The 19,558-nt window shown below is 42.2% G+C and overlaps 1 protein-coding gene across 6 annotated transcripts in view; it reads right to left on the bottom strand.

Annotated features, from left to right (window-relative positions):
• Positions 1-3,000: 3,000 nt before the first annotated feature.
• Positions 3,001-19,558, bottom strand: part of AMPH (amphiphysin) — a 451,781-nt gene continuing 435,223 nt past the window's right edge. For all 6 annotated transcript variants that reach the window (XM_069730254.1, XM_069730256.1, XM_069730258.1 and 3 more), the window contains 2 exons: positions 18,586-18,687; positions 3,001-4,422 (listed from right to left, as the gene is read on the bottom strand). In XM_069730254.1, the coding sequence (XP_069586355.1) occupies positions 4,315-4,422; positions 18,586-18,687 (210 nt within the window). In that variant the 3' untranslated portion in view covers positions 3,001-4,314. The remainder of the gene's footprint in view (positions 4,423-18,585; positions 18,688-19,558) is intronic.

A 19,558-nucleotide genomic window follows, 5' to 3' on the forward strand; every position in this document is an offset into this window, starting at 1 on the left:
GCAAAAAATTCCGTCCTTTGTAAAAGACTCGGGGGATTTTTTATTGGCTTTACAAACTCTAGACTGGCAACCTACTTTTTCTCTCGTTTCAATCGATATTGTCAGCCTATATACAAGAATTCCTCAAGATAAAGGAATTGAAGCCATTCGTTCGATCCTGCTTAATACTAATAAAGATCAAGACTTCATTGACTTTATTACCGAAAGCCTGGAGTTCGTACTTTCGCATAATGCTTTTAAATTCCTCGATAAATGGTTCATTCAACACACAGGAACCGCGATGGGTACGCCCGTCGCGTGCGTACTTGCTCATTTGTTTCTCGCGGTTTTCGAGGAAAAATATATAACATCCTCTATCAACCCATTCTTGCGGCATATACGTGCGTACTTAAGATTCGCCGACGACATTTTTATTGTATGGGACGGATCGAGAATTGACTTTGATAATTTCGTCCTCCATCTTAATACCATCAATAAGGAAAATATGCGGTTCACAGCCTGTTTTGGGGGCGATTCGCTCGATTTCCTGGACGTGAAAATAGATATAATAGAGGGTAAAATTAATACATGTGTACACAAAAAACCCACTGCAACAAATAACCTGTTACATTTTAATAGCGCTCATCCCTTTCACACGAAAAATAGCATACTTTATAGCCAAATGGTCCGTTATAGAAAAATTAATAATAATGAAATGGTATTTCAAGAACAAATAACTAAATTGAAGACCAATTTTTTAAATAGAAACTATCCTCCCAACATACTGTTAAAGGCTGAAAATAGAGTAAAAAAACTTACACAACAAAATCTACTAAAAAATCGTAGGAAATCTTTACATTCCCTTAAAGAAAAAACGGATAATAACAGGAAATTCGTATTCACATTTACACATAGTCCTATGGACAAGGAAATTTACGCGGCCATTAATAAAAACTGGCATGTACTGAAAAATGACAGGGAATTATCTCCCCTATTAGTGCACAATCCAACTTTCGCATACAAACACACAAAGAATTTAGGCGATCTCCTTGTTAAAAACCGCCTTACCGTAATAGATAACAGCAATTGGTTAAGAAAATCACAGCCCACTGGGAACTATAAATGCGGGAATTGTAAATTTTGTTACCTGAGACTCCTGGATAATCCTATCCGTATAGGCTCCGTCTGCCACACAGTCCGTCAATTAGTCACATGTAAATCCCAGTATGTGGTCTACGTCATCATCTGTCCCTGACACTTCTTTTATATTGGCAAAACCATACGCCCAATGTTTCATAGATTTAGAGAACATTACAACTCGGTCTCATCAGGTAAAGGATGCCCTCGCTTTATTGAACATATGAGAGAGGTACATAGTGCGGACCCGAATGTCTTACGTTTTGCGGGCTTAGAGATAGTAAAAAACCCACTCAATGGAGGCGATCGCAACAAACTCCTTTTACAACATGAGGCTAGATGGATCATGGAAACCAATGCACAGGGACCCATCGGGTTAAATGACAAATTGGATATGACCATTTTTCTATGAAGATCTAGTCTACAATAAGAAATGTCTAATTTAACTTGTATTATGTGCTTATTAACGTTATTTGGTGTTTGTATCTTAATTGTTTTTATCACTCACCTGTTCACATTTAGCCGTCTAGCTCCCTATATAGGATATGACGTTCTTGATTCTACCACCTGGACCCGTAGAAGCGCATAAGCGCGAAACGGCCGTCGTCCCTTTCTTCCCTCCCGCACCCTAAACCTCTACCAGCCGCCTCTCCATTTCATGTTTGTCCACTCGTTTTTCTGAATAAAAGGACACTATCGTTCAGCAACATCAGGGTGAGTGCCACTTTCATTTTTCTTCATGTGGATTGTTATCAAATACCTTGTGGTTGAGCACCACCCATAAGCTGCTACTTTGGTTTTGTGCCGTATATGTCCTAAATAGAATCCCCCACGCTTAGAAGTGAATTGCCTGTCTTTAAGCCGCGTTAGTGCCTTCCTACTTCTAGCTCTTTTGCAATATTATTCATAATATTCATCTTTATATCTAGAGACACAAAAACGGGCGATTCATACCAGTGACAGTCACAGGCTTAAAGTGCATTTAAAATCATATGCGTTTCAGGTCGTGCCGCCTTAGTCATTGTGCTGTAGCACTGCTATGTATGGCAGAAATCACGATCTTACAGGAAGCTTGTAATGACAAACGTGGGATCATAAGCAGAACCCGGATGTCATGACAATCCATCGGCTCACAGTGATCGCGTGACGGGGTGCCGAATAGTGGAATGAATGACGTGCTTCTGGCTGGAGCGTGTCAAATTCTGCTCTGAGTGATTAACAGTGGGATTTAACTGGTTAACAGCCACAGGCGAAGCACCGCTCCACCCAAGACTGTAAGAGGCACTTGATAGATGATTAAATCAGCCATCAAGCGTGGAAGTAATGTGCACTCGGTGTGCAAGCCCACATCAAATGCAGAGGCACCACCTTTGTATTAAAGACAATTTGTAGACAATCTATAAACTACAACATGAAAATGAAACTTTGGCCCCATTCATCATTTCTTTCTTACGTTGCGGCATTCCTTGACATTTTTTCTGACAAATTATTCAAAATGGTGCTCTTGGTTCATGAATTCGCACAATGTAAAAAATGTTCTTTAGTTTTGTAACTTACCGTACCTTGCAACAAAAGTCGCCTGTTTTACAAAAATTGCATAAAAAATATCTAGTGCACATAAAATTGTTCCAGGGAGATGGGAGAGTATTTATTAGGCGACAACATTTGGAAATCCTAAACTACATTCAAAGTGGCGTACTAGAATAGCAACAACAGGTGAACACACAGCGCATGATTCATCAATACCTCTTGATGAAATGGCGTGCAGGAATCAAAACCTGAAAATAAAAATCTGATAAAAATATCTTTGCTCTTTTTATACGGACATCAAATATTACCATGTTGTTATATTTCCCAAGAATTATAACATACTATTAGTCACAATAAGTGGTTGAACAAAAAGTTTATTAGAGAGATGACACAACATTGAAAAAAACAATAGATACAGATGTTATTTTCATATCGGATACATTGCATGGTTGAAATCTTGTATTTAGTGTAAGCTGGTAAAATATATCTTTTCTCCAAGAGAAATTCTTCTAATATTTTGTAAACTAGAAAGAACCAATAGCTGTGCATTTCTGTTGCGCTCATCTTATCTCATTACTATAAAGAAAATTTCACATCATTTACGAAGACGTATTGTTGAATGCTTGGGCATGGATGCTAGTTGTGCCTCACTGCACCAAACTAGCAAATACCACAATGCCAAAACGAGTTCAAAGCAAAGCACTTGTCAATGATACTACAGATTTAAGAAACTACAGGACAACATACATGATACATAACTGCATTAGATATGTCTGTAAGTGACACCAAAAAAATATGTTTTGCAGCAGTTCCTTGGTTTTAAGACATAAGACTGTGAGGGTATTGTTCATTCTGCTCTTTACGGTTACTAAGATCATCTGCAATGCAGCAATTCAAGACAATATAGACTCAGTGCACATAAGTTAGGGTGCGTATGCTGATATAGGGTACATCCTTAGTCCCACGTAACAATTTACAGTATATTAAACATGTACTATGTTGAAGTGAAAACTTTTTTGTCTTCGATATGCACAAGACAAGTCTTTTATGCGTGAATGAGCTTTCTGGGTCACTCGTGGTCTTGGAGAAAGGATTATATCCAAGATGAAATATCACGACCATAGTGTCCTTCAACAGCAGAAATCTAGAACCATGATGTTACATATTGTTGAGGAACCACACATCGCTGAAAAGAATTAAAGTATACACAGATGACCATTGGAGTGCAATTATAAGATGGATGTCCAACAAATGCTGTTGTCCTGGGCACAGTGCTCGCTTCTCAATTTCTTCCAGCGTAATTTAATATAGATCAAAATTGATCTTTCAATTAAATAAAATAATGTTGAAATTTAGAACAGATGAGATTTATGTTGTAAGAAGATCTTAGGAAAGGTTCACCTAACCTTTTATCTGACAAAGCACAAACAAACCAGTGGTTGCATACAAGTGAACAACATCGACTTTTCTCCATTTATACATTAGTAGATTATAACTGACATCTGGCTTTCATGCTGATTTTGTTTGCCCTCATATGTTTCACCAAGTTCTATCTGAGACAGGCACCAGTCTTTAACAGTTAACATTGTAGTCTCAAATGTATCTGTCTTATCAGAAGGTCAATAAACCCAAATATGAAACATCCATCATTTTCTTGCCTCAAATTTACTACTCTAATTTACGAGTAAAGTTTTCTGGAAAGAGTCCCTTGTAAGTTGCCAGATCCTTGTATTGTTGCCAGTCCACTTCTCTAACACCAGTAAGCCAACCAGCCTCCTGCAAAATATAGAGTTCAATATTAAAAGGTGAAAGTTTATCAGAAGGCAGCCAATAGCATTATAAATGCATTGATTACGGTATTCCAGTGCTCAAAACTCCATAGTTTTAAAGGTTTTGTCTGGGCAAAGGTCATATACCGTATTTTTCGGACTAAAAGACGCACTTTTTCCCCCCCAAAAAAGGGGGGAAAATGGGGGGTGCGTCTAATAGTCGCAATGCAGGCTTACCTAGGTGGCAGAGGTGCGGTGGCAGAGGTGCGGTTGCGGGGGTGTGGCGGCAGAGGAGGCGCAGTAAGCGGGGTCCCTTTCCCCGGTATGGTGATGCAGCAGGCCCGGTATGCAGCAGAGCCGGGTGAATCCTCTTGTTATCGGTGGGCGCGGCCATTTTCCGGAGGCCGCGCGTGCGCAGATGGAGCGCTTTGCTTCCCGGGGCTTCAGGAAAATGGCCGCCGCGATCTCCATCTGCGCACGCGCGGCCTCCCGCGGCCATTTTCCTGAAGCCCCGGGAGCAGAGCGCTTCATCTGCACACGCGCGGCCTCCGGAAAATGGCCGCGCCCACCGATAACAAGAGGATTCACCCGGCTCTGCTGCATACCGGGCCTGCTGCATCACCATACTGGGGAAAGGGACCCCGCTTACTGCGCCTCCTCTGCCGCCACACCCCCGCAACCGCACCTCTGCCACCGGACCTCTGCCACCGCACCTCTGCCATCTAGGTAAGCCTGCATGGTAAGCCAGGGACCCCTCTCACGCCATACCTCTCACTGCACCTCCCGATCCCAGCACCTCCTGATCCCAGCACCTCCTGATCCCAGCACCTTCTCATCCCAGCACCTCCTGATCCCAGCACCTCCTGATCCCAGCACCTCCTGATCCCAGCACCTCCTCATCCCAGCACCTCCTGATCCCAGCACCTCCTGATCCCAGCACCTCCTGATCCCAGCACCTCCTGATCCCAGCACCTCCTGATCCCAGCACCTCCTCATCCCAGCACATCCTCATCCCAGCATCACCCCACCTCTGCCGACACCTTGCCTCCTGTGACCCTGCTCTGCCACCGCCATCCCTCAGGTAAGATACTGTAAATTCGGACAATAAGACAGACCCCCATCTTATAAAAAATATTTTTTTCTGCAATTTTCACCCCAAATTTGGGGTGCGTCTTATGGTCCGGTGCGTCTTATAGTCCGAAAAATACGGTATATTAGTTTGTTGGGGTATGTAAAAATTAAGTGGAGATGACAGCTCAGCTATGTTAAAGGTTTAGCGGGTACTGTCAGATGATCCAGATCGGTTCTTATTCCCTTACATAGGATCTCTATGTATATAACTGCACTTCAGTGCCCATACATCTTGAATGGAGTTCTACTCTTCAGTTTCATTCAGTGTTTAAATCTGGCTGCCTTGTAAGGAGATGGATATGCTGTCCACATTCCCCCTTGAAGAAACAAGTATAATTTTATGTGATGTAATGAGAACTGTAATGTGTAATGTGAATTGTCATGTAAGTTAAAGATATAAGTAATGATGATGATGTGCGCAGTTTGACAGTAGGGATAGTGAGAGTTGATGTTTTGAATTGTCATGTGATAAAGCTGTGTTCTGCCCAGCAACAGGTAGTGAGTAAGCATCGATAGAGTTAAGATTTGGGTCTAGCATAAAGAGAGAGGGGCTACGTAGCAAGATCAGCTAGGACTTCATGGTAATGAGTCAGATAGGGTCTAGGGTGCTTAGAAAGAGGACATAAGGTTCATTGTGAGCAGTGCTGCATTCTGGGGTGTCCCTAATGTGAGAGAAGACCAAAGGAAAGAGATTGCGAGATCAGGAGGAGAAGTCACTAAGAGATAAAATGATCTAACAGAGATGGGTCCTGGGAGAGACCACCTAGCTGAAAGGCCCAGAGTTTATAACTATCGAAGGTAATGGGCCTATACAGGACTGAGTACGTGAGACAAGTAAAATGCCCTGGGCAGGAGTTCCAGAGTATCAGCATTAGAGGGGATAAGTACCAGCCATACTGGCACCCTAAGGGGAAGGAAGATGCAGAACCGTGGGTCTATTACAGAACTCTTACTAAACAGGACAATAAAGTTGAACTGGGTTGTAGTGAAGTAGTGAAAAACAGTGGAGAAAGAGGAAAAGTAAAAAGAGTTAAAAGGGTATTCTCATCTCCAAGATTCTATCCCAATATGTAGTAGATGTAATAATAATATTATTAGCAAATACCTCCAATTAGAAATGTAGTATAGATGTTATTGATTAGCTATGTCTCTTTCACCATGTGTAGGCATTGCAGGACCTTAAGTATCCATGGTTACGACCATTGATATAGTGACAATTACTTAGTTGCTAGTGGTCGTAACCATGGATACTTAAGGTCCTGTAATGCCTGCATACAGTACAGACCAAAAGTTTGGTCACACCTTCTCATTTAAAGATTTTTCTGTATTTTCATGACTATGAAAATTGTACTTTGACACTGAAGGTATCAAAACTATGAATTAACACATGTGGAATTATATACTTAACAAAAAAGTGTGAAACAACTGAAAATATGTCTTGTATTCTAGGTTCCTCAAAGTACCACCTTTTGCTTTGATGACTGGTTTGCACACTCTTGGCATTCTCTTGATGAGCTTCAAGAGGTGGTCACCGGGAATGGTCTTCCAACAATCTTGAAGGCGTTCCCAGAGATGCTTAGCACTTGTTGGCCTTTTTGCCTTCACTCTGCAGTCCAGCTCACCCCAAACCATATCAATTGGGTTAAGGTTTGGTGACTGCAGAGGCCAGGTCATCTGGGGTATCAACCCATCACTCTCCTTCTTGGTCAAATAGCCCTTACACAGCCTGGAGGTGTATTTGGTGTCATTGTCCTGTTGAAAAATAAATGATAGTCCAACTAAACACAAACCAGATGGAATAGCATGCCGCTGCAAGATGCTGTGGTAGCCATGTTGGTTCAGTATGCCTTCAATTTTGAATAAATCCCAAACAGGGTCACCAGCAAAGCACCCCCACACCTTCTCCTCCATGCTTCATGGTGGGAACCAGGCATGCAGAGTCCATCCATTCCCCTTTTCTGCGTCACACAAAGACAAGGTGGTTGGAACCAAAGATCTCAAATTTGGACTCATCAGGCCAAAGCACAGATTTCTACTGGTCTAATGTCCATTCCTTGTGTTTTTTAGCCCAAACAAGTCTCTTCTGCTTGTTGCCTATCCTTAGCAGTGGTTTCCTAGCAACTATTTTACCATGAAGGCCTGCTGCACAAAGTCTCCTCTTAATAGTTGTTGTAGAGATGTGTCTGCTGCTAGAACTCTGTGTGGCATTGACCTGGTCTCTAATCTGAGCTGCTGTTAACCTGCGATTTCTGAGGCTGGTAACTTGGATAAACTTATCCTCAGAAGCAAAGGTGCCTCTTGGTCTTCCTTTCCTGGGGTGGTCCTCATGTGAGCCAGTTTCATTGTAGCTCTTGATGGTTTTTGCCACTGCACTTGGGGACACTTTTAAAGTTTTCCCAATTTTTCGGACTGACTCACCTTCATTTCTTAAAGTAATGATGGCCACTCGTTTTTCCTTACTTATATGCTTTTTCCTTGCCATAAAACAAGTTCTAACAGTCTATTCAGTAGGATTATCAGCTGTGCATCCACCAGACTTCTGCACAACACAACTGATGGTCTCAACCCCATTTATAAGGCAAGAAAACCCACTTATTAAACGCGACAGGGCACACATGTGAAGAGAAAACCATTCCCAGTGACTACCTCTTGAAGCTCATCAAGAGAATGCCAAGAGTGTGCAAAGCAGTCATCAAAGCAAAAGGTGGTACTTTGAAGAACCTAGAATATAAGACATAATTTCAGTTGTTTCACACTTTTTTGTTAAGTATATAATTCCACATGTGTTTATTCATAGTTTTGATGGCTTCAGTGTGAATGTACAATTTTCATAGCCATGAAAATGCAGAAAAATCTTTCAATGAGAAAATGTGTCCAAACTTTTGGTCTGTACTGTATGAGGAAAGAGAGATAGCAAATCAAAAAAACATACTACATTTCTAACTGGAGATATTTGCCAATATTATTATTACACTTACTATGTATTGGGATAAGATCTTGGACATGAAAATACCCCTATAAGAGGAAAAGAACAATAGAGAAAAGAAAGAAGGAAACTGTGTGGAAAATGCTTTGAGTTGTAAAGGAAATGTTCATAAGACTGTGTACCAGCTATCCCTTGTATATATTCCCTACCAAATTCTCGTTCAGTAAAACGTTTATTTTTGAATGGTGGTCTCCCTCATTGAGCTGTCCAACATCTAGTCCTGGCAAACCAGCTGTAACATCAGTTACATGCAGCTTGCACGAGCATAGTACTTTTGCAGGAGAAGTCCACACACCCAGCCAGGACCCCCACCTTCGCGTAATGTACCTCCCCAATGGCTAATACCCCGCCTTACGTTACTGCCACTGGAGCTGAGAAGAGCTAGTAATCAGAGTCCCCTTCAATCTGTTGTTGATGATCTATATTAAAGATGGGTAAGCAATGTCCCATCCCATGACAATCCTTTATGCTTTTGGCCAGTTTGCATACCTTGTCAATAAGGTTTTTAGAGAGCAGTATATTTTAGAGCATTGCCACCACTAAGGTCCCAAATACAAGGTCCCATATATGTGATCTATATACAACTGTATACAGGGCCGGATTTAAGAGGTGGATGGCCCGGGGCCCATTTTGGAGGGAGGCCCATTTTTCAAGGTGTTGCAATATGTAATGCAAAAACACAAAATGAAACGAACACAAGTTTATTTACAAAAATGCCTGTTGTGTTCCTTGATCTTCATGATGCTCTCTGTGCTTCAAACAGAACCCTGAGACTATCACAGAGTGCATTTATACGGAGACTTGAATATACACAGGTGGATTATATTTATCATCATTAGGCATTTAGGACAACATTAGATCATTCAGAGATCCATAATGAACTTCTGGAGTGAGTTTGCTGCACTGAAAGTAAAGAGGCCGAATAATATTTCACGCCCCACTTTTCAGTTTTTGTATTTCCACAAAAATTGAAAATAACCAATACATTTCGTTCAACTTTACAATTGTGTGCCACTTGTTGTTGATTCTTCACCAAAAATTTACATTTGGTGAAGAAAAGTTCCAGGGGGCCGAATACTTTCGCAAGGCACTGTACAACAGTATACACAGACACACTGTAATGCAGGATATAGTGTGGACCTGTATATACAGTATGGTACTGTGTAGAACAGGAGCAGCAAGAAAGATACACAGATAGACGGACACACACAGACAGACAGAGATCATACTCACCCACCGCAACACTGTGAAGACTGAACCACTTCACCTCTGGATCTTCAGTGTCTGAAGATCCAGAGTGAAGTCCTGCTGCGCTCCGCGGTGGAGAATCCTCTCCTCACACCAACATCGTGGTTCCGCCTCCTTCCTCGAAGGTAGCTGAACAAACTCTCATCTGATCTAATCCGAGGGCGCGATCATATAGCTGAATAGGTAGCGCCTAGAAGCTTTTGTTGGGATCAGAGAAGGCTGCTGGCCACTGAGATGTAGGACCGTAGGCAGGTCCCTACACTTTCAATAGTTTCTCTTTTGTTAAATGTTCCTTATCATTAGAAACGGTTCACAGCAAAGAGACATGTATTTTATATGTTTTGAGATATTTATCCCTATGATGGTGGGAGGCCCCCGCTAGGTGGGTGGCCTAGGGCCCAGGCCCCTTGAGCCCCCCCCTCCCCTAAATCCGGGCCTGACTGTATATCATTTTAACATCCTGAAAAAGAGATGCAGACAAGTCAGCCACTTAAGATTGGAAATAGGTTGCCAAAATTTGTACTCATGAAACAATAAAGAAATCTTGCTAACAAAACTGGGGACTTCCTTGCTCAAATGGCTGTACTAGATTAGAAAAAAGGTCAAACCAAATACAGTCTGTAAAGAAAAAATAACAATAAATTGTAGTGGTAGTAACACATAAAAACAATGAAACAAGAAAAGATTGGTGAGATCTCTGAGACAGCAGGATGCTGAACGGTAATGACACAGAGACGTCATGTTATAGGTAACACGAATACATAGAGAAGTGTAGCATGGTGGTGCATGTACTCCAATGATGGAGTTTATATAGGAATAGTGATGCCTTATTCCTGGATCATAATATACTGTACATTGCCAGGGCCGTATTTGCCACTAGGCACTCGAGGGCACGTGCCTAGGGCGGCGACATTGCGGGGGGCGGCACCTGAGCAAGGATTTTTTTTATTTTTTTTTAGTCCCGGGTCACAAACGCGACTGACCGCCCCAACTCCACGCCTCCTGCCTCCGAGTCCCACCCACTCTCCTCAAAGACGATACTCACCTGCTCCAGCAATGCCTGGTCTCAGCGTCTGTAGCGCGTCCTCGCGTCCTGAGTGAGCGGTCACGTGGTACCGCTCATTAAGGTTATGAATATGCGCATATTCATGACCTTAATGAGCGGTACGACATGACCGCTCACTCAGGAAGAAGGCGCTGCGGCGGGACAGAGCCAGAGGGATGTCGGCGGCGGCCGCGTGGTGTGTGGGACAGGCAGCTGACAGGTGAGTATGAGGGACAGGGGACGGGGGGCGGGGGAATGAAGGAGGAAGGTAAGCCGCCCGCGCCATGCAAGATGGCCCGGGAGAAGGAGCGGGGGAGGGGGTGGAGAGATGAGCCATGCATAGGGAGGGGGGAGAATTATGAGCCATCAGCCATGCATAGGGAGGGGGGGAGAATTATGAGCCATCAGCCATGCATAGGGGGAAATTATGAACCATCAGCCATGCATACGGGGGGGAGGGGGGGAATTATGAGCCATCAGCCATGCATAGGGGGGGGAATTATGAGCCATCAGCCATGCATAGGGGGGGAAATTATGAGCCATCAGCCATACATACAGGGGGGGAATTATGAGCCATCGGCCATCCATACGGGGGGGTAATTATGAGCCATCAGCCATGCATAGGGGGGAACTATGAGCCATCAGCCATGCATAGGGGGGGAATTATGAGCCATCAGCCATGCATACAGGGGGGGGTGAATTATGAGCCATCAGCCATGCATAGGGGGGGGGGGAATTATGAGCCATCAGCCATGCATATGGGGGGGGAATTATAAGCCATCAGCCATGCATATGGGGGGGGGGGAATAATGAGCCATCAGCCATGCATGCGGGGGGGGGGAATTATGAGCCATGCATATGGGGGAATATGAGCCATCAGCCATACATACAGGGGGGGAATTATGGGCCATGCATACGGGGGAATATGAGCCATCAGCCATACATACAGGGGGGGAATTATGAGCCATGCATACAGGAGGAGGGGGGGATATGAGCCATGCATATGGGATGGGAGGGAAATGAGCTATGCATACAAGATGGGAGGGGGGCATTATACACTATTGAGCATCATGCGGGGTCATTATACAGTATGGAGCATCATGTTGGGCCATTATACAGTATGGAGCATCATGTGTGGTCTTTATAAAGTATGGAGCATCATGTGTGGCCATTATACAGTATGGAGCATCATGTGAGGTCATTATACAGTATGGAGCATCATGTGTGGCCATTATACAGTATGGAGCATCATGTGTGGCCAATGGCTATTATACAGTATTGAGCATCATGTGTGGCCCTTATACAGTATTGAGCCTCATGTGTGGCCATTATACAGTATGGAGCATCATGTGTGGCCATTATACAGTATGGAGCATCATGTGTGGCCATTATACAGTATAGAGCATCATGTGTGGCCATTATACAGTATGGAGCATCATGTGGGACCATTATACAGTATGGAGCATCATGTGTGGCCATTATACAGTATGGAGCATCATGTGTGGCCAATGGCCATTATACAGTATTGAGCATCATGTGTGGCCCTTATACAGTATTGAGCATCATGTGTGGCCATTATACAGTATGGAGCATTATATGTGGCCATTATACAGTATGGAGCATCATGTGTGGCCATTATACAGTATGGAGCACTGTGTGGCCATTATACAGTATGGAACATCATGTAGGGCCATTATACAGTATGTGGAGCACTGCGTAGCCATTATACAGTATGGAGCACTGTGTGGCCATATTTTTTGGGGGTTTTAATGTATATGAAACAGTGTGATCAGCAGTGCTAAATGGGTGTGGTTGGGACTTGGATATGGGTGTGATTAGTTGTGAAATGGGTGTGGTCAGAGGTGTGGCCTAAAATTTGCCTTTAGACCTTTTTCCCTTCAAAAGTTGGGAGGTATGGCACTGCATTTCCCAGATCACAGCAAGTACCGCAAATCCCATAGGGAATGAATGAAAACAAACACAGTGTTGCCGTAAGTGATCCGTTATGTGGCAGATGCAGAAAAACTGCCCGATCTGCTGCAAAAGGCGACTTTCACAACAGCAATTCTTGCCAAAGTCACTGCCGATAGTGTCATATTCACCAATGGGGGAGGCAGCACTAAGAGTGCCTAGGGTAGCAGAAACTCTAAATACGGCCCTGCACATTGCAAATGTTTTAGAAGAAGTCACTTGGACTTGGCTAAATTAGCTAGCTTGTGCTCTTATTTTATTCCTGCTGCTCCCCAAAGAATGTTGTTTTTTTAAAATCTGTCATACAGTTCCTGAGATATGGGGCATTTAATTTGCTGCTAATTTATATGGTCTTTACCAAGGAGATGTCTGTGGGCATGTCTTTAGGCTGCTCTGAATTATTAGTGTGAGCACCACCTCTATGGTAAAGCCTATAAAAATAATATAATTATTAAAAAGGTCCATATCACTCAATCCATATAGTGGAATTAAGAAAAAAGAAAAACTAAAGACTCAGGGAACAGAGGGAGTAAAATAAGAGCAAACACTAGAGATTCTTAACTGATGACAGGTGTTCTTTAAAGGGAATCTGTCACCCCGAAAATGCAGTTCCATCTGCAGGCACAATGTGATAGAGCAGGGTGAGCTGAAGAGAGTGATATACACCGTATTATCCGGTGTATAAGATGACTTTTTAACAGCTGAAAATCGTCTCCAAAGTCGGGGGTTGTCTTATACGCCGGGTACGGCGTGTGCAGGGAGCGATTCTGGATGGTTCCCAGGGTCTGGAGGAGAGGAGACTCTCCTTCAGGCCCTGGGATCCATATTCATGTAAAAAAAAAGGATAAAAACAAAAAATATGGATATACTTACCCTCTGACGGCCCGCGGTTCTCAGCGGTGCAAGCGGCGGCCTCCGTTCCTAAGGATGCATTGAGCGAAGGACCTGCGATGACGTCGCGGTCACGTGATTATACGTACGATTTTGATGGTGACATGTTACATTGGCAGAGCCACATATGTGACCACATTTTACAAACTAAACCTCTCAATGAATTCATCTAGGGGTGCAGTAATTATATTGACACCACAGGTGTGTCACAGACTTTTATACCATTGAGCAGTGAAGATAAAATAATTTACATTTTTACCACCAAAACTGTGTGATAGCTTTTATTGGGAACATTTTACACAGCATTTATGATCACATTTATCCAGCGCTGTACGCTGAGCACTTACATGGGGGTTATCATCTAAATCGCCGAGTGACATGACAGATGAAACCCCAGAGGGATCCATTCACTTTAATGAGGCAGCAGAGTTACTCTGGACTACGCTTGGCCTCTGTTCAGCGGTGCCCTTTTAAAAGGTGCACAAAACTGTGGGCGACAGCACTTTTATGCAATCCTAAAAAGACGGACACCACCGGATCACAGGTCCTATGGCGCCCACAGTGCCTCCATCAGCCTCATTATAGGGAATCTTCCACCAGATGTTCCGTCTTAATCCCATGTTTCAGAGATTTACACAGAAGCCACAGTGCAAGCGCTCAGCGCAGAGCGCAGGATAACTGCGCGCCAAGTCTTACTGCGATCTTTGGGAGGCAGAATGAAAAAATCAACAGCATGTGAATAATTGTTATTTATTTTTCACTCTGTTCCTAGTGCAGTATAAGTGAATAGGCGACTTTATTCTTCGGGTCAGTGCGATTACAGCGATACCAGATTTATTTTGTGAGACGTATAATTTTTCCATATTTTGACCGACAGAGTCATGTTATGGCTTGTTTTCTGCAGGACCAGCTGACATTTCTATTGGTACCATTTTCGGGCACATGACATTTTTTGATCGCTTTCTATTCTGATTTTTGGGAGACAGAATGAACAAAAACCAGCAATTAAGGAATTGCTGTTTTTTTTATATACCATTCTGCTTGTGGTAAAATTGGTAAGGCAGCTTTATTCTTTAGGTCAGTACAATTACAGCGATACCAAATTTATATCGTTTTTTATGTTTTGGAGTTTTACACAATAAAAACTATTTTATAGAAAAAATAATTATTTTTGCATCGCTTTATTCTGAGAGCTATAGCTTTTTATTTTTCTGCTGATAGAGCTGAATTGTGGCTTGTTTTTGTGGGACAAGATAACATTTTCTGCGGCACCATTTTTAGCTACATTCGTCTTTTTGATCACGTTTTATTGTACTTTTTGTGGTATGATAATAAAGCATTGTTTTTTGCCTCGTTTTCTATTTTTATTTTTTTACAATGTTCACTGAAGGGGTTAACTAGTGAGACAGTTTTATAGAGCAGGTTGTTACGGGCGCGGCATTACCAAATATGTGTAATTTTATTGTTCTTTTTCTATTTACATAAATGTATTTATTCGAAAAATAATTGTTTCTTTTTTTTCTTTATTTGGGATTGGGGATTTAAAAAAAAATATATTTTTAAACTTTTTAATTTTTTTTTTCTTTTTTTAACTTTTTTACATTGTCCCAATATGGGACATTACTGTATAACATCGGATTGCTGATGTTCTGCAAAGCAATCTGATGTTCTGCAATGCATTTGTCCTGATGGAAGCGCGCAGGAAGCACCCTACCTGCGTGATACCCCTCTATGTCGCTGTAACTACTGACAGCGGCATCAGAGGGGTTAAATGCCTGCGATCGGTGCTAGCGCTGCTGTGGGGGTGTCAACTGTCACCCCATCAGTGCAGTGCCAGCGTGAGGCCATTCGATTGGTGCGCTGTATTAAAAAAAAAAAAAAAAAGCTGGAGTGGTGCTTTAAACCTGTAAACCTCTGCTCTTTCTTGAATTTTCGGTCCAGTGGGCGGTCCTATCAGTGATTGACAGCTATGTCTGTATGCACACTTACACAAAGCTGTTAATTACTGATAGGGCTACCTGAAAATGGACTGAAAATCCCGAGAGAGCAGAGATTTACATGATTAAAACACAGGTTACACTGAATCTTTTCCAACAAAACTATATATCAATCTATTCAGCTCTCCTTGCTCTATCACATTGCGCCTGCAGATTGAAGGGCATTTTCATGGGGACAGGCTCCTTTCAAATGTGGGGTAACATATTTTAGACATACTGATATAATTTGCAAATTATTAAACATATAATAACTATAATTTTATTTCTATAGTGCCAGCATATTCCGCAGCATTTTACAAATTAGAGGGGACTTGTACAGAGAAAAGACATTACAGCATAACAATAATCACATAAATCAACAGATACCAAGAGGAATGAGGGCCCTGCTTGCAAGCTTACAATCTATGAGGAAAAAGGGGAGACACTAAAGGTGGATGGTAACAATTGCTTTCATTGTTCTGACTAGCCATAATGTAAGAACGTAATAAGTATGATAAATTAATTGTATTTTGTATTATGCATGCGCTAAAGTTTGGTGGGGAAGTACGCATCAGTTGGTTATGTGATGCGTCAAACCACAGTCAAGCAGATCACATGTATGGACATTTTATGCTCAACATAGACTTTTATGATGAACTTTCCCTCTACATGTTGATTATGTTAATAATGACACGAGGAGTTTGAACTCATCAACATACAGCTCTGGCAAAAATTAAGAGACCACCACATCAAAACCCTGTCATGGGCAGCCCAGTCTCCAGACCTGAACCCCAGAGAAAACCTCTGGAATGTAATCAAGAGGATGATGGATAGTCACAAGCCATCAAACTAAGAACTGCTTAAATTTTTGTGCCAGAAGCAGTGTGAAACATGGTGGATAGCATGCCAAGACGCATGAAAGCTGTGATTAAAAAATCATGGTTATTCCACAAAATATTGATTTCTGAACTCTTCCTGAGTTAAAACATTATTATTATTGTTTCTATGGGTATGTGCACACGTTGCGGATTCTCTGCGGATCCGCAGCGTTTTTTGAGGTGCAGAAACGCTGCAGATCCGCAATTGGTTTGCAGTACAATGTAAATCAATGAGAAAGAAAAATGTTGTGCACACTTTGCGGAAAATCCGCTGCGGAAACGCTGCAGTTTAAAAGAAGTAGCATGTCACTTCTTTTTTGCTTGCAGCGTTTTTGTACCCATTCCATTATAGAAAACCGCAGGGGTAAAAACCGCAGCAAATCCGCAAGAAAACCGCAGCAAAAACGCACAAAAAACGCTGCGGAACCGCAGGTGCGTTTTCTGCCAGGAGAGGCAGAATCCACACCAGAAAATCCTAAGCCTAATCCGCAACGTGTGCATATGGCCTTAATGATTATGAACTTGTTTTATTTGCATTATTTGAGGTCTGAAAGCACTGAGGTTTTTTTTAATTTTGACATTTCTCTTTTTCAGAAAAAAAATACAAAATTTATTGCTTGGAAATTCGGAGACATGTTGTCAGAAGTTTATAGACTAAGAGAACAATTTACATTTTACTCAAAAATATACAAACCGAAAATTTTGCAGTGGTCTCTTAATTTTTCCCAGAGCTGTAGATGTTGTGGCTATTTCTGAGGAGGGGTGTGAAAATAAATTTCTAAATTTTTGTGACATTCTTTGCTTTTTTTAATGTTTTTCACATTTATTTAGAAATGTTGAACTTATTAGGCATATAATAATAATATTTTAATGACACAAGTTTACTGATAGTAGAAATGAGCAACTTTGTCAATCAATTTAAATGGATGACATGATTTTCTACAAAATTAAGAAGGAATTTACACATTGTTAATTAGCCCAGTTGTTATTTCCAAGAATCGTTGTCTGTGGAATAAATGCCATTGTACCCAGTGTAGGTAATGTCCTGTCTAGTGATGAGCGAGTGTACTCATTGCATGCTTGGGTGACCTCCGAGTATTTATGACTGCTCGGAGATTTAGTTTTCATCACGGCAGCTGAATGATTTACAGCTACTAGCCAGGCTGAGTACATGTGGGGGTTGCCTGGTTGCCAGGGAATCCCCACATGTAATCAAGCTGGCTAATAGCTGTAAATCATTCACCTGCCGTGATGAAAACTAAATCTCTGAGCAGTCATAAATACTTGGAGGTCACCCGAGCGTGCTCGGGGAAAACCCAAGCAAGGTGTACACTTGCTCACCACTAGTCCTGTGAGCTAAATACATGAGAGGCAGCAGCACAAATCTCACTGAGTTTGCTACAAGCCATATCTCAGAACATTGCCTAGATCAGATACTATGTAACTGTATCCACATCTCAGCTGATAGCAGGATTAGTTTCACAACCTGCAAATTTGCACTTTTTATTATTCACAATTGAAACAAAGTACTTTAGGAAGTTGTTTCATTTATAAAGTGATACCGATTAATTGTATTAAAAGGGAATCCACCCAAGTCTCCTTTATTTTTACAACAATTTCATACATTTGTTTTTTTCTGATAAAATGGTAGAGTGATAATATCGGTATGTTAAAAAGCCATAGTTAATATTCTAAATAGTGATGAGTGAATACACTTGTTACTCGAGATTTCCCAAGCACGCTCGGGTGTCCTCCGAGTATTTTTTAGTGCTCGGAGATTTAGTTGTCATCGCCTCAGCTGAATGATTTACAGCTATTAGCCAGGCTAAGTACATGTGGGGGGTTGACTCAGGAATCTCCACATGTAATCAAGCTGGCTAGTAGCTGTAAATCATCCAGCTGCGGTGAAGAAACCTAAATCTCCGAGCACTAAAAAATACTCGGAGGACACCCGAGCGTGCTCAGGAAATCTCGAGTAACAAGTATATTCGCTCATCACTAATTCTAAACGATTATAAAATCTAGATTTTTATTTAAACATTACCTGGTCAGCTGATGTCGGAGAGTCAACAACATACACAATATCACCCCTTGTGAGATTAAGTTCATCATGATTTGCTGCCTCAAAATCATGTACCGCTTCAGCCTGAAAATAAATATAATCACATAAAATATACAGAAATGCAGCTTCATAGCTTAAGCACTGTAGTCCCTGTAAGGCCATGTTAACACGTACCGTGTTTGGTCAGTATTTTACATCAGTATTTGTAAGCCAAAAAAAGGAACAGAACAATCACAGGAAGATTTCTCACACTCGCTATGACATCAGTCAGGTCATAGGAGTTCTCAGCGAGACTCAGCAGCGGTAGCACACACTGTTCAGTGTCTCTACTGGATGGCAGGCTGTATAGTCGCATCATGCAACCATGCAGCCTGCTATCTAGTGGAGACACTGAGCTGCGTGTGTTACCGCTGCTCAGTGTCTCTGCTATGACCTAACTGACGTCACCTCGAGCGTGAGAAAGTTCTCACGCTCGTTGTGCCATCAGAAAGTTCTTGGGAGTTCACAGCATAGAGAATTGCTCTTTGTAAGAGCTCATGTTAAAATCGCATTGCAACCGGATAGCAATAGCACTGCATTCGGATGTAAATCGGAAGCAAGGTGTTAAAAATCAGATTGTACTCGTATGAAAAACGCATGACACTTGCAGGACACTTGTCCAACTTTGCAGGAACAAATTCTAACCGATTTTAAAATCATTAGTTTGTCTCAGGACTTAGGCCTGGGTCACACTCGTGAGTGCAATGCGAGAAACTCGCACAAGTCACTTGCATCAATACTCGGCACTGCCACCGTCATTTGAGACCAGAGCGTGCAGCTGCATGTATTTCTATGCAGCTGAACGCTCCGTTCCCGAGAGCTGGCAGCAATACCGGGTATTGTTGCGAGAGACTCATGCGAGTTTCTCGCATTGCACTCGGAAGTGTGACCCCGGCCTTAGAGTGATACACAAACT

Source organism: Ranitomeya imitator, chromosome 6, assembly GCF_032444005.1.
Source record: "Ranitomeya imitator isolate aRanImi1 chromosome 6, aRanImi1.pri, whole genome shotgun sequence".
NCBI lineage: Eukaryota > Metazoa > Chordata > Amphibia > Anura > Dendrobatidae > Ranitomeya > Ranitomeya imitator.